The sequence below is a fragment of the Crotalus tigris genome, unplaced genomic scaffold (genome assembly GCF_016545835.1).
Source record: "Crotalus tigris isolate CLP2741 ecotype Arizona unplaced genomic scaffold, ASM1654583v1 scf7180000019068.10715455, whole genome shotgun sequence".
Lineage (NCBI taxonomy): Eukaryota > Metazoa > Chordata > Lepidosauria > Squamata > Viperidae > Crotalus > Crotalus tigris.
Genome location: NW_024097358.1, coordinates 2,940,160 through 2,955,748, shown reverse-complemented (window position 1 = coordinate 2,955,748; position 15,589 = coordinate 2,940,160). Strand labels below are relative to the sequence as shown.

General features: G+C 39.0%; 1 protein-coding gene across 2 annotated transcripts in view; it reads right to left on the bottom strand.

Moving 5' to 3' along the window:
- Positions 1-127: 127 nt before the first annotated feature.
- Positions 128-15,589, bottom strand: part of ABHD2 (abhydrolase domain containing 2, acylglycerol lipase) — a 32,651-nt gene continuing 17,189 nt past the window's right edge. For both annotated transcript variants that reach the window (XM_039359350.1, XM_039359351.1), the window contains exons 5-11: positions 14,393-14,560; positions 13,152-13,335; positions 10,700-10,792; positions 8,794-8,904; positions 7,704-7,773; positions 6,447-6,531; positions 128-5,243 (exon numbers count right to left, since the gene is read on the bottom strand). In XM_039359350.1, the coding sequence (XP_039215284.1) occupies positions 5,050-5,243; positions 6,447-6,531; positions 7,704-7,773; positions 8,794-8,904; positions 10,700-10,792; positions 13,152-13,335; positions 14,393-14,560 (905 nt within the window). In that variant the 3' untranslated portion in view covers positions 128-5,049. The remainder of the gene's footprint in view (positions 5,244-6,446; positions 6,532-7,703; positions 7,774-8,793; positions 8,905-10,699; positions 10,793-13,151; positions 13,336-14,392; positions 14,561-15,589) is intronic.

Below are 15,589 nucleotides of genomic sequence, written 5' to 3'. Positions count from 1 at the left end.
ACAAACGGAAAAAGAGCACAGGTACACGTCTAGCTTCCTGAGGTGTTGGGCCCCTCTATTAGGACATGTTCAAGAGGAAAAACAAGAGTGTAATAAATCAAGAAATCCCCTTCTTTAAAAATTGTGCTTTTTTTTTAAATCAGGAGAAAGACTTCCCAAAATGCCTAAATGGCTTTGCTATGAAATGCAACCCATTCTAAACAGCTGGAATGACGTCAGCTTGGAAGGCGATAAAGTAAAGGATGGGTTCCACCAATTAGTGGGTTAATTTCTCATTTGTTCCAGGCAATGGTATGACTTCCTACTCGTGATATGAAACGGGACCTCTATGGATAATGGCAGGATTGTTTGCACAAACCCAGATGTTACTGGATGCCACATCAAAACAAAAGCCAAATAAAGCCATCAAATACATTATTTTTGCCCACATTTCAGGAATCCTGAGGGCAAAAAAAAAATAAAAATAAAATAAAAACAAAAAAAGAGGCCGTGTTCCACTAAGACTGGAATCAGCAAAGCTGCTGGGACTTTGGTAGTCCCAGAACCTGAGGATCTGAAAGGAAATACACCGTATCAAGGAAATAAAAATACATATCCTCTGGTAGACAAAAGAAAGAAAGGAAGGAAGGGGAATGGCAATTCTCTGTTCCAGCTTAGCCAAATGCTGCCCTTTAATGAAACCAGCAGAAAGAAAAAAGAACATTTAAAATGGAATACACAGAGTTCTCAAAGGAGATTCTTCCCCAGCTCCCCAGTTGATTTGTTTTTATTTTACCATGAATCTCATCAAGGACACTTCAAGGAGAGAGAGAGAAAAAAAAGACTTAACACATAGAGCACAAAGGTGGTTTGCAAAGAACAAAAAGCGAAGGGCTCCGATACCAGCACACTGGGCGAGAATCCTTTCCTTTTTAAACCGAGCTACGAATTCTCCCCTCTCCAGTTCTTCTAACCAGCAGCCAAGCTGCCTTTCGCTCTGATTAAGAGAATCTGCAGGAAGTGAACCAGGTTTGCTATTAAGACCATCACGTTAACATATGCGGAAAGAAATAGAATGGGGGGGAGGGAGGGGGGAAAATGTGATATGGACCCCTTAAATCTTCTTTTTGATTATCACTACCACTGCCAGGCCATTCATTCCGATTTAAAGTCAAGCTGTCTCGTTGAGGTATTTTCCTATGATAAAAATCCCCTCCAGGGACTGGAAGCTCTGTTCTACACATCTAAAAGAAGTGAACAATAACTTGAGCTCACATCATTCTAACAGTGCAATCTAAGCACAAAATTGTCTCGTGCTTTGGTCTCTCTATGCGTGAGATTTTTTTTAACAATTTTTCCTTTTTTTTAAATTTAACACGTGTATGCACATCAAGCGGGGATACGGGACTAGCACATTACTAAGATTAATATTGGGTGGCTGTGTGACCTGGTCACATATTCCTTTAGATCAGAAATAGGTCGTGTTTCTGCAGTCAAGAATGACACAGGCAGGCACTGATCTATCTGCTAGGGGCCTAGCAATGCCATCACTAGAGGACAGGGCTACAATTTTCAGCCCTGCTTTAAAAACAGACCTACGGGTGAAGCTATCAGAGACTTAATGCACCAATATTACAGTACATATTTTGAAGACGGCAGAGATAATATGGCTGAAAGTCAGCAATTGTTCTTAAGGGAAGGAGAATGAAATGCAAAAGGAATGGAAGGTGAAATGCAGTCTATTAGTTGGCTATTTCCTTTTTTACATGTAGACCTACGGAACACTTGTAAAACTAGCATATATTTGGAAAATGCACGCTTGACCCACAAAGAAGCTATCTTTAATGCAAAGACAAAGCTGCCAAGACATTAATTCTGGCACAGAGGTTGCCAGGAAAGAGTTGGCTTCTATCTTTTAGTCAACTGACAAAGGTGACACCGGATGGACCATTTGGCTGCAACAGCTTATCAAGAGGGACTGATGCAATTCCCAACCCCCATCTTCATTAAAAAGGGGAGTATGTATGTATGAGCAGTAATGTCTCCAGTATGCCAAAAAAGTCTTCAGAGGAACAATCTGTCAAATTCCGAATATGGAAAGCAAAGAAAATCTCTTAAAAAAGATCTTGGTCCAGAGGTTTTCTTTTAACTGAGTTTAAGATAAATGGTGGGAAAATCTGATCTGTTTCCAAAAACTTTCAAGCAATATTCTGTTTCACTAAAATAATAAAAAAAAGGCTTAGTGCCAAGGAAGGTATATAAATTGGCAACTATCTTTTGTTGGTCAATTTCTCATCATTTCAGTCTTTTCCTTAACAGAATTTTTTTTGGGGGGGGGGGGAGGGAGAGGGACTTAGAATTGAATTTACCACCATCTTACATGGGTTTCTTTTTCATTGATGCAGCAGAAAAGATCAAATTTGTGACTCAAAAGACATTCCTTTGACCGTCTGACTTACTGAAAAGTTCTGATTTTTCCTGTTAACAGCTGGGACATACAAGAGTCTTATTTACAGGATGGAGCAGCAAAAATTATTTTCCAAGGGTTTGAATAGTTCTAAATGAATTTAAGTCACAAAAACAATCCTCATTGGAAATTGTTATGTTATACAACCGCACAACCTTGCAACCCCATTTCCAAACTTTAAACAAGGAAAGATTAAATTCCTTGTCTTATTGTACACAAAGTCTGCAACTGGTTGTAAAAAGAAAAATAAAGGCAAACTCTACCTTCGCAGGCCTTTCAGCAGAAAGTCTAGCAAGTGCCTTTACTTACAAGTAATTTTAATTCACAGCAATTATTTTATCAACTGATGCTCCTTCAGAGTTGTTGAAATATATTATTCCCAGCCATTAAGGTAAAGATATCAGGAATTGACGGGAGATCACCAGATTAGGAAATGCTAGTTTTATTACATTTATTTTAAATACAAAACACAATAAGGTTATTATCTTGAAGACAGAAATGATGAGAAAGTGTTAAGATTCTTATTGCCTGCTTTTTAATACATTGTTCAGCTGAGGAAAAATAAGTCATGTTCATTCCTATTTTATATACTGTAGCAAAGAAAACAATTGAAACAACTAGGTTTTTTTTTGTTGTTGTCGTTGTTCCTTAAATAGAAATAAGCATCTGAGATTATTAAAATGTTGTTCTGCAGCTAAAATCATATGCTTATCTTGGATTTGGTTTCCAGGAAAATAGAAAGAAATGGCAAAAAAGCAAAATAAGACTACATGAGGTGGGGGGGGGGAAGAAACTTAAAATTTTTAATGAGTGATCGATCCTTCCTATGTAAGAACAAAATAGAATTTGAATTCATTTACTCTGCTTAGGTCACAGAGTTTGTTGAACAGGTCAAGAGGGCTCTGACGATGGAGCAGTTTGACTTCTGATGTGAGAAATGCACCTCTGCTACTGGCAAATATTGCTCAATTTTTAAAAACAAAAAACAAATCCTGAAAAACATAAGTTACACTTTTCGGAATCTCCAAACCAACTGGGAAGATACTCCATACATTTATTTTCAAGAAAGACTTCCCAACAGTTTAAAAAAACAACAAGTGCCTGCTATAATTAAAGTGTCTAGGCAGCAAAGCAAAAGATAGAAGCAATAAAGTGCTAACTATTATAGGGACTATAATGCAGGGGAATGACTGTTCAAATGTAAACTGAAATACGCCTAAGGAAGGAACACCAAACTGACAGTTGAAAACAGAACTGCAGTTGAAAACTAGTCTAATCGCAAAGTTGCACTGTCTTAAGTAATCCAGACTTCAGAATGAATGAATGAATGGGTGCATGTACAAATACAGATGTGTCTTTTTTTTTTTTTTTTTAACTTTCAGGTTGGAAACTTGCTCAGTACAAAAATCTGTTTCTCTATTCTACATCAGCAAAAAGTCCTATTTCTCCATTTTATCTGCATTATTGCATCTCGCTTGAAGTTGCCAATCCCATTTGATGTCACTGGGCTGAAAGTTTTAACAAGCACCTTTGGACTCAGGGAATTGCAGAAGCCACTAATAGTTAAGGCATACAGTACATTTGAAAAAACAAAAAAACAAACTTCTTTAAGCTGAGACCATTGTGGCTTTCAAAATCTTACTACACTGCTTTAGTATGCTGGGGAGGTGAAAAGAATTTGGATGTTTTATTTTCTCCATCCTTCGCATATGAAATTTCTCTAACCAAAAAAAAAAAGAAGAACAGATAACTTACAAACTGATGGTCACTGGTTTTTCACTTACAGACAGTATTAAAAGGCCTGGGTTAGGAGCACTCACGACTTTTATGTCAAAATATAATGCCTTGTTTCAGAAAAGGCAACGATCACAAGGCTACTTGTTTCAATATCAAGTAGTTAACAGAGCAGGGCATCTACCATTGAGTCCCAGAGCTTTCTACGTGGAAAGCCCCAGTGAGAAAAGCAAAAAGGGTGATTGACTGAATGCACTCAGTCAGAATTCTGGAATTAAGGGCCGATTGACCTCCCGAACGTTTTCAAAGCCACCGAAAACCTTGAGATGCATTCACAAGAAAGAACGAAGAAGTCCTTCCTCACTCGAGAGATGCGGAGACGGTTTTATCTGTGTCTTTCGCAGATGTGTAAAATTTCCCTTTTCCCAGGGCCCGCGGTGGTTAACGAGGTGAAACACGACCACAAAGAAAGTACACTTCTATCTCGCATTAGTAACACACTAGGCAAGTTTTGCAAAAACAACCAGGCATGGTTGCTCTGCTTGTTTTCTTTGAACAGTGAAAAAGGTAAGCGTTGGGACACCTTGCCCCTCTCCAAGATGTCCAGGTGTTTCGCTAGTTTCGAAACCTTATAGTAAGCTACAGGCAGCCACCCCAAGGGTTCCTCTCTGAGTTGAGTAGGCTGCAAGCCCACTCCCAAACCGTTCAAAACATCAACACCTTCGTGCCGTAGCTCTATTTGGCCTGAAACGCTGAGGTCGAATGCCTACACTGAAGATGATCAGGCCTGGCCTGGAAAAAAAGCAGCAAGGAAGAAGAAGATGGAAACTAAGTCGGAAACAACCTGAAAAAAAGTCTTTGGGACTGGTTTATTCTTGGCCAGATGATTGTTCCGTATCCGAGCAATGAAATTTATTCTTCTCCCACTGACAGATGGCATCTGCGTACTGCACCACCAGCTTATCCATCCAGGTAAGGGGTTCAGGAAAAAGGACGGACCCTTCAAAAAATCCCAGGTGGCCCCCGTGCAAGGGTAAAACGAACATGACGTTTTCCTGTTTCTCTGAAAGAGTAAAAATAAATGAAGTTTAGAACGCAATCTCACTTCGCTTCTGGGCTTTGCCCACGTACGTTTCCCAAATTGTTGCGGCTTTCTTCGCGGTGATCTATAGTTAAGAAGCAGCCACAAATGATACCAAACAGCAGTCGTTATATCCTGATTTAAAAAAAAAAAAACAACCAACACCTGTTTTCAGTCCAAAGGAAAGCCAGCAAATTATAGGAATCAAATCCACTTTTGGTATCTCCCACTGATGTGTCTACCGTCCCCGCATATTGGGCTTTAGGCCATAAACTCTTTTCTACGCTGCAAAGCGGGATGGGGTTGCGTAAGATTAAATTGTAACGTGAGGAAAACTCGTGGACGTTTTGCCCCACATCTCCTTTGGGCCGAAGCTGTGAAAAGAAGTCACAGCCTGCTTCCATGTGACCCAAAGACCTACAGGTAGCCCTTGACTTACAACAGTTCATTTAGTGACCGTTCGAAAGTACAACGGCACTGAAAAAAGTGACTTAGGACCCTTTTCCACCCTTAGGACTGTTGCAGCATCCTGTGGTCCCGTGATCACAATTCAAATGCTTGACCACTGGCTCATGTTTATGACGGTTGTGGTGTCCCGGGGTCACATGATCCCCTTTTGCGACCGAAGCAGAACATCCAGATTCAGCCACAGTTTCGTTAAACCTTGTGGACTCTCAAGCTTCCTCCTTCCATTATATATTCAAGATGGACAGTGTTTAATATTCATATATTATGTATAGGTAGGGGTGTAGGTCTATATATATGTTGTATATAGTAGGTTTAGGTGTGTGTCTTTGAGAGCGGGCAACTAAATTTCATTTTTGATGTGTGTCGTTGTGCCCACAGTAAAAAACGACAATAAAGGTAATCTTATCTTATCACGAACAAAATCAAGGGGGAAGCCAGGCTCACTTTACAACTGTGTTACTAACTTAATAACTGCAAGGATTATTATTATTATTAACTGGGGCAAAACTCGCTTAATGACTGTCTCGCTTAGCAACAGAAATTCTGGGGCTCAGTTGTGGTGGTAAGCTGAGGACTGTGGGATTGTACTTCTGTGGGGCATTACAGAACATTACGAAGCCAAAGAGGGAGAATATGGAGCTTATCTTGATTCGTTGGGGTATATTCTACATGGCGGTAGGGTTGGAGAGAAAAGTTTGAGCCAAGGCCTGGCCTTACCTGAGAGGGCTCTTGGGATGGATAAGAGGCTATCATGCACCAATGGGTCATCAGCAGCATTAACTAGCAAGAGGGGAACAAAGATCTGAAGAGAGAAAAGAGCACGATGTGCGTTCTGACTGATTTATTTCATTCAAAAACATGCATCCTACTCAAAACGTCCTAATGGGAGTGCCACATCTTAGGGAGAACTGAATATACAGAAACTCACATCCTGTTAACAATGTTGACTTAGAGAACAAGGATATTTTTGGGGAAGCTAAGTCATGGATTAAGAATAAAGTTCAGCCTGTATTTGTCCCAATGTTTTAGTTATTGTTTCAGGAAGAACGCTTAGACCATCACAGTTATGCTAAAGTCATCTATGAGATTATCTAAAGTCATCATGATTTCTACCCTATGTGTGATTAATAGAATTTTCTGAAGTGGAAAGAGTACAATTCTGAGTCGCTTCTGCTGTTCATTGAAATGGCATTTATTCATCTATTAAATTTATTTCCCGCCCATCTCGGTTCGAATGACTTTGGCGGCTTACAGCATAATAAACATTAAAAAACATTAAAAACATCCCCTGAATTGTCAAAAGAAGAGCTTTTAGGCATAGACCATAACAGTATTCAACTAAGTTGGGTGAAAGAGGGGCCTATATCCAAAATTATATCCAAACCAATTCACAAATATGCCCTCGTGATGTTATCTTCTTCCACAAGATTTTTTTAACCCTGGGAAGGGATCGGGGTAGAACATAGGAAAAAGCCAATTTGTGGTCTTGCCTGATGTGAATAAACTGCAAGACTGTTAACGATTACAGAATTTGCAAAGACTGTATTGAATGTTTTCCAGGGGCAAATGCTTCCTAGTATATCAGCATGAGGGTCACGGAAAATAGTTAGGAATTTGTGCTGAGCAATCTCATGTGAATTATTCAGAAGTCTGAATCAAAGTTATTTCCAGTTCCAAAATTTCATTATTGCTTTCTATTTTCATTACCTTACACTACCATAATGTCACTGTATTCTTCTCAAGAAACATGTAACTTTTTAAGGTGACTCTATAAAATCCTTCCTAGAATTATTTGAGCACCTGCATTATACCCGTGGCCAAATACATCTTTTCTTAAACTGCACTCCATCTTCTACACCAAGTCTAAATGGTCTATTGCCCCATCTTTTTTTTTTTTTTTCATTTTAGACCATTTTTCATTTTAAACCACAGAACCAAAACGACCAATGTTCAGTACATATTATGATAACTCACTCTGTGCAAGTAATGCAGACAACTCTCCTGTTCATAATATTCTCTTAGGGAGCCGTAACCATGAAATTTTCTAAGACCAGGGAAAAAGAAAAGAAAACAGAAGGGTGAGAAAGATTTAGCGAGTTATAACTGAATCACTGATGATGGGAAAATAAACCTGTGGGTCTATGTGTGGTCAAACACGGGGGTGAACCATGACTTCTTAGGCACAAATCAGCCAGTCACTCTAGAAAGTCCTCAGCAAGTTCGGGCAAACCACTTCTGAAAACTTTGCCAAGAAAACTGCAAGAACTTGTCCAGCTAGTCTCTAGTAGTCAAGAACCAATTTGAAGAGATAGACAGATAATTAGATAATCTCTCCTAATATATTAAATATTTTTTTCTGTTGAATCAACTACGCCTAGGTAAATTAATTCTGATTAGAATGCCAGTTCCTTGTTGCCAAATAAATCTGGGTTCAAGGTTATGAAAGATACGGCTCAAATGGACCATCTTCTAACTAAAAGTCAGATTTCTTTTTCATCCGCAATTAAAGAAGTCTGTTGCCTAACCGATTAATAAGGTTCTATCATACTGATGACATTTTGTTTTGCATGACTCATAAACAACTCACCTTGGAATGCTTGTCTTACTACATTATAGCATCCATGGATAAAGTAAACTTGGACTGTATGGGTTCTTTCAAAACAGTTCTATACTTGGCCTTAGTAAAACTGTACGCCAAGCAGATGTTTAAAAGCATCAGAAAATATTTGCAAAAGTGAATAAATCCTGAATTAACACATAGTACGTTTTTCTAGCAAAATCCTAAATTTACAGAAGTGCAGAAGAATCTTAACTTTACAGCTTAATGATTCCACTCATCCCGGTAACTCCACTTACATATACCGTAATACTGCTATTTATAGCATACTGAGAGTTATAGTTAAAAAAAAAAAATCCTGCAGCAGGTGCAACTTCTAATGAACCCCCAATAAATGGTGGCCAAAATTAAGGTACAGTCATATTAAGCAGAAACTTCATTTCTAGAAATCAAGATTATGCTAAAACATTTATGTAGAAAAGTAAGCAATACTACTTTCTTGCATACCTCATAATGCTGTCATCAATCTGCATAAGAGACGTTGCCATGTGCAGTCTGCTTAGATCTGTTTCCACTAAACTATGTACCTTTCTCGTAGTTTCAGCAAACAAGGCTTGTCTAAAATACACAGGAAAAAAAAGCTATTGTTATGCCCATCACAGGCATCACAGTGATAGCAGTATTTGCTAACTCTTGATCTCATGATTATCTAAAAAATGGCTTTATAGATAGTAATAGCAATAGCACTTAGACTTGTATACCACTCCACAGTGCTTTTACCGCAGTCTCTGGGTGGTTTACAATGTCAGCGTGTTGCCCCCCAAAATCAGGCTCCTCAATTTACCGACCTCGGAAGGATGGAAATGTGAGTCAACCTTGGGCCCCGTCAGGATCGCACTCCAGGCTGTGGGCAGAGGTTAGTTTGCAATACTGCATTCTAATCACTGTGTCACTAGGGCTCCTATACTGTATAGAGACAAATCTTCACGTTTATTGTAGTGTGACTTGTCCATTTTATGTCACATTCAAATTTTGTCCTTTGGAAAACCAACATGAAATTCGATACCAGTATGCTTGTTAGTTTTACAAAGAGAAGAATGTAATTCAGCCAAAGCTAGAAGAATGAATCAGAAATCTAGAGTTTATAAAACTCATCTTAGGTCAGAAAGACTCTAGTCAAAACTGCCGTTCAACTGTTAAGATTTCTAGGCAGAGACTTTAAAATGAGTTTCTTCATAATATTCCTCTAAAGATAAACATATTTACCTGACCCAAAAAAAACCATATGTATCCCTCAACTTTACTGAGTAGCAGTAAGAATAAAAATGCAATTTCAAAACTGTAAAAAAGAAAAAGAAATTCTTCATTCTTCTAGCTTTGGCTGAAGAATTTTGCATTTAACAAAATCAAATCTATGAGAAAAAATAACTGAATGTTGTCTGATAAATTTTGGAATACAGAAAAGTGAACATAGTTGAGGATGCCTTTCCAAAAAAGGTATGTTTTGTTTAACTAGGCAGAGCTTATTTAAAATGTGTTTTTTTTCCCCCCACAGGCAACAATGGGTCATAGACATTTTGCAAATAACAAGGCATCGGGCTAGAGTTACAGGTACCCTTAGTGTTCTTCTCCGTGATCAATTACCACACAATTACAGAGATATGACAATGCTGCTCAATCAAATAATTCACTTGGAATGGTTACTTCAACATATGTTGTTCAGCAGAGAAATCTGGCTTGGTGCATAGGACAGTAGAGACCATTAGTGCTCCTGACTGTGCAGGAAATAAAGAGCTGAGAACAAAAGGAAAACTGTGGGCCATATGTGTGAGCTTTGTTCTCTGTACTTGTAGAGCACAAAAACATTTGGGGAAATTTGGCTCGGGGGTTGCACTACAGCACAAAAGATCTATTATGGAGACAAAATGTTTTTGGCAGATTAACAAGATATCCTTCAGATTTGCAAAGGATTGCTTGTACTTAAGACTGGGGACTCTTTTAAAAGAGGAAGATTAAAATATCTGCAGTTATCCAAATGTTTGGATATCTGGGACAAATTAAGGAGATTCAGTACCCTGTAAACCATAAGAGACTCTTAATGCCCTAAAGATTTTCCTTCCCCACTGCTCTTTGCTATGAAAGCCTTGAGGAGGAATCACAGCAGCCGTTACAATTATTAGTATTTCATACAGTTGCTGTATGTGCCAAAAGATTTTTTTTTTTAAATTCTATTTTCCAGTCTCCGGTCATAACAGACCATCTCTCAAGCTAAATGCCCTAGTTTTCATCCAGATGAATCCAGTAAATAATCTATCCAACCTGATTAAAACTAACTAGCTTGGAGTGGTAAAAATTGCAATCCATCTACACAGCATGCCGTACATTTAGAGCAAAATAAGATATATTTCTACACCTGTGAGACAAGATGATTTTTTTCAGGTTGTCTGCCATGAGGAAATTGTAAAATCTCCGGCACTGGTCCCACTGCATGAAGGTTTCCTGTGCCCTAACGATGGTAGAGAGGAAAATAAATAAATAAAACCAGTTAATGAAAATTATTGTAAGGTTATGGTGACAAGACGCTAATTTGCAACATCACTCCTTTAAATCTTTTCCTAGGGGCTAGCAACACAGGTGGTCCTCGACTTAGCGACCATCTGAAGTTACAAGTTATCTGAAAAAGGGGAGGTATGACCCGATTCTGAAGTGATGGCTGTCACCCCACCCACGATCATGTGACTGTACCTCAGTGACATGGCTGCCTTGATGGCCATCCTGCAATCACATGAGCGAGTTTCGGCAGAGTTTTGCTAAAAACTGACACTTCTGGTTTGGGGCAAATCCAGGCCCTAGTGAACAATGTTGTCTGTGTTCTTTTAACAACCACAGAGGGCAAACTCCATTAGAGGCATGTGTTGAGGATTAGGCATAGTTTCCACAACTTAGGCAATGACAGAGAAGTGCTATTAAAAAGTCAACCATTAGAGGGAACAAAATCCTCAAAAACAGGAATACGAAGCTGCCAACCAACTTGCAAAAGAAAAATTTACGAAAAGAGTACGCGGTCCTATATTGTCTCAAAGTGTCATTTCTAAAATCAGCTGAAGGATCAGACATTGCAAAAGTTGGCCAAGTAGGTACAGATCAATACAGAACCTGATTTGAAAGCTTCTTTTGATATTTAACCAGGTTTGGGCAGGGAATACATTACATCATCACTTAAACCAATTACTTGGTTTAAGGAAAAAAATTTCTGTGTTATATTATGGTCTTCCAAACTCTTCACTGCGTACGTATGGAACATGCAACATCATCTTATCAAGATGTTTGCAAAAAGGTGTCAGATCCATTTTCCCACTAAGTACAGTATCCTCCCACTTTCCTCCAGTTCAATTCGATAAGTCTGAGGAGGGACAAAATAAGATGTAAAATATAAAGCTTGCACTGTTCTAATCTTATTGCTTTTCAAGATTTAATCTGGACAAAATTTCGGCTACTTTGTAGCCTGAAATATAAAATCTGTGAGAAACTAAGAGTCGAACTGAGTTGATATTTTTTTTTAATATGGATATGGCTCAATTCTACCGGATAATTAATGTGCTTTTGGTACACTAATAAGATCTATATGTTGTCTAATCTTTCTAAAATAAAGCCCCTTAATTTTGGCCAGTCTACTTTTTATTTAGTTACGATGGAGTTGTAGCATTGGATTTCAATAGCATTTGGGACCAAATTAGCCATTTTAAAATTGAAAACAAACACAAGAGAAGTTTTTAACCCATGAAATACGTGTATTGGGATGATAAACCAATACTTGACAGATTAAGATAATGGTTGTATTTCTGTTAGTGTTGGACTGAACCAAACCAGACTGAAAGATCACTTGAGTTTTTGCCCAAGAAAAATAAAATACCCTCCTAAAGAGATAGTTTTTTTTTTTCCCAGCAGCAGGCAACTGCCTTTACTCTTTCAGATCTGTTAATTCCTTTTATATTTCTATAATAATTTCCTATCTGTAGTATATTTAGATTTTCTTGTCTGATTGCAGTCTTTGCTTTATTGCATTTGATATAGATTTGGGATTACTGCTGAAGGTTGCCTCCTAATGTCATAATTTCCAAAAAGACAGAATCTTGCAAAAGGAGTAGAAAGAGACAGTTGAGTACAAGATACGTAGAAATGATTTACTTCCTCTACCCTCAGCAAAAGCACCTACCATGTTTTCCCCCAAAATAAGACCCAACTGGAAAATAAACCCTAGCCCAGTGGTTCTCAACCTTTCTAATGCCGCGACCCCCAACCGGTCGTAAGTCGAGGACTACTCAACCGGTCATAAGTCGAGGACTACTCAACTGGTGCAGCACCGTTTGCAGAATGGGACTTTTGGCGGGCTCAGCAGAGCAGAGACAGCCTGGACAATTCCTATTGGCTTTTGAAAGCCAATAGAATTAGACTCTATTCAAGAGAGTCTATTCTGTTGGCTTTCAAAAGCCAATAGAATAAAAGGGAGTAGCACAGCTAAGGTAAAGGGGAAAAAAAATGGCGGACTGCGTTGTTTGGCGACCCCCGTGAAATGGTCGTTCGACCCCAAATGGGGTCCCGACCCACAGGTTGAGAACCACTGCCCTAGCATGATTTTTTAGGATGCTCGTAATATAAGCCCCATCCCCAAACTAAGCCCCAGATAAGATTGTCAGTCAAACGGATGCATTTAGTACCATATTTCCCCCAAAATAAGACCGTATTTCCCCTGCAAAATAAGCCCTAGTGAGTCTTTTGGAGCAAAAATTACTATAAGACTCAGTCTTATTTTCGGGGAAACACAGTAGCAACTATACTGTCCTCCTGCTCAGAAGTCAACTCACCTCAATGCACTATACCCCTGACACACACTGACACAACAGAGCACCCGGTCCTGGTTAATGTGGGACTCGCCAAGATATTTGCACACTATATTTCCACCAAGGCTAAAGCCAACAACAACAAGGTTGGACTGAGGATATGTCTTCTTGATGTGGCTCACCATAGCAGCAAATTCCCAGGTGCAACCTATGAAACAGTGAAAAGAAAGACATGCTGGCTGGACATTTCTGGGAATTGAAGTCCACATCAGGAGCAATATTAATACATTTGATCAATATGTAAGGTGGGAAACCCAAGATATGGCCAAGGCCCAACATTCCTTAGCACTGGCCATACTGGCTTCAGCTCCTTGACGCCAAAGTTCATCAACATCTGGAGAACAACAGGGTCCTCAAGCTTAAAGGTGTGAACTTTTGGAAAGTTATATGTACAATGTTTTAGGGCTGGAATCAAGCTGCTATCTATTCACGTGCATAACGGGCAAAATCCTTTCTACCAGGATTTTGTTTTCGAGTGTCAAACCTGAGTATAGGTAAATAAAGCATAAGAGAAATAGAAGATAAGGCAGAACATTACAGTAACATTTTGATTGCTCAATAACACTCCAGAATAATCTCCTGAGGCTACAGACTATAATTATATTTTTAAAAAAAGTGATGCCAAAGGCTTTACACTAGAGATTTGAACTACTCATCATAAACAACAGGATACAAAGAATGGCAGGAACCAACAAGATTTCAATGGAAAAACAAATTCTTCCTTTGGTGCTAACTCCTATCCTTTGGGTTTTAAGATGTATCAGCTTGGGCTACTCTCCAAGAGTCCTATAGTAAGCTACGTCTCACTCTGTTTTCTTGCACTACCTGAGTCAAGCTAAAGGAACTGATTATAGCACTGCATGTATATTCCTACGAGAAAACAGCTCTCTCTGTCCTTTCTCTTCATGCATATAGAAACATGCCCATGTTGAAAAAAAAGTCTTTTTTTCATTGAATTAACCTTCTGCCATATTTTGTTCCTCAGCATGATTTAACAACATATACTTATGTTTTTTAACAGACCACAATCCTGGTTGGATTCACATGGTCAGACCAAACCAAGCAAAGCTCATTAGGGCTTACTGTAAAAGTGTGAGCTGAGCCATTGATCAAATTAGACCCACCCGTACCTTGGACACTAGGAACAGAGGCATGCAAGGAACTAACGCTGACAGGAGAAGACGGAAGAGTGAGCCAATATTTACCATACGTGAACATGCGTGGCGATGTCAGCTCAATATTTGGAAGGGCCCCGAGGTGATTTAACACAGCGCATCGGTAGCCCTTCTTTTGAGCATAGTCAACAAAGGTTCGGATGTACTGCTTCTCACTGTGATTAGCTATTCCAGGGCAGATGACCATTGTGATATCTTCTGGAGAATAAAAACATCGGAGAGGGAGAATTTTAAGAAGTTGGATATGGAAGATGCAAAATGACATTTCATTCACTAACTTTAATCTATGGAGACTAATTTCAGAACAAAGCGAATTTTACATTTCTTCTCTCTCTCTCTCTCCAACCCCTCCCTCCCTCCCTCTCTCATACACACATACTTTTGCTCAGAATGTGGCAATTTATTATGCTACAGTACAATACAGAGAGAGGAAACATGACATCCATTACGCAACTTCAGTTTGTTTACCCAAGCTCTTTAAAATGACCCAGAATTTATTTTGACAAGTTACTGCAAGCATCACTGAAAACAACTTCTCCAATTAGCAGTCGCTGACAAAGACAACTTCTCAAAATGTGACTAGTTGTTACAATTCCAGAAAGAATTTTTTTAAATCCCCTCTCTTTATTCATCTCATAGCCAGGTTCATTAGGCTTTTTTCAGTTAATTTCTGCAAGCAAGCAGCAACCAGGAGAAAATAAAAGCATGCATGCACCCCTGCCCCCAGAATGTTTATCCTGTTTTTTCTCAGAAAGGCTTTAAACCAGTTTTCCTAAGTTGACGCCTGTCAAATGGGAAATCTAACTTTAAGCTGTCACAGTCACTGGCTCTGTGAGCAGAGAATTCTTCCACTACCTCTGAGAAGCTTCAAATTGGAGGTGGTGGTCTTAAAGCAACTTGGGGTAAGCTGCCAGTAAGCTTAGCTGCTCTGAACCTCTTATGAATGAGGCTTGTGTTACTTATGCCTCATGACATCTTCCCTTCTCAAGAATATTCTTTAGGAGAAGGAGAAAGAAGACTGGATGAGAAGGGATTTGTTTTTGGTCTGTATTTTTCACGCCTGTGTGACAAATGGAAAGTAAGGTATCCTTTGGGGGAAGACGAAATAATACTTTCAAAGCAATAATTAAGCTACAGTAAGAGCAGAGTGTTACTTTGGAAAGCCTCTGCTGTTCAAGCTTCTGTTGCAGTGGCAAACAAGAACGAGCCACGTGCTATTTTGGCAAA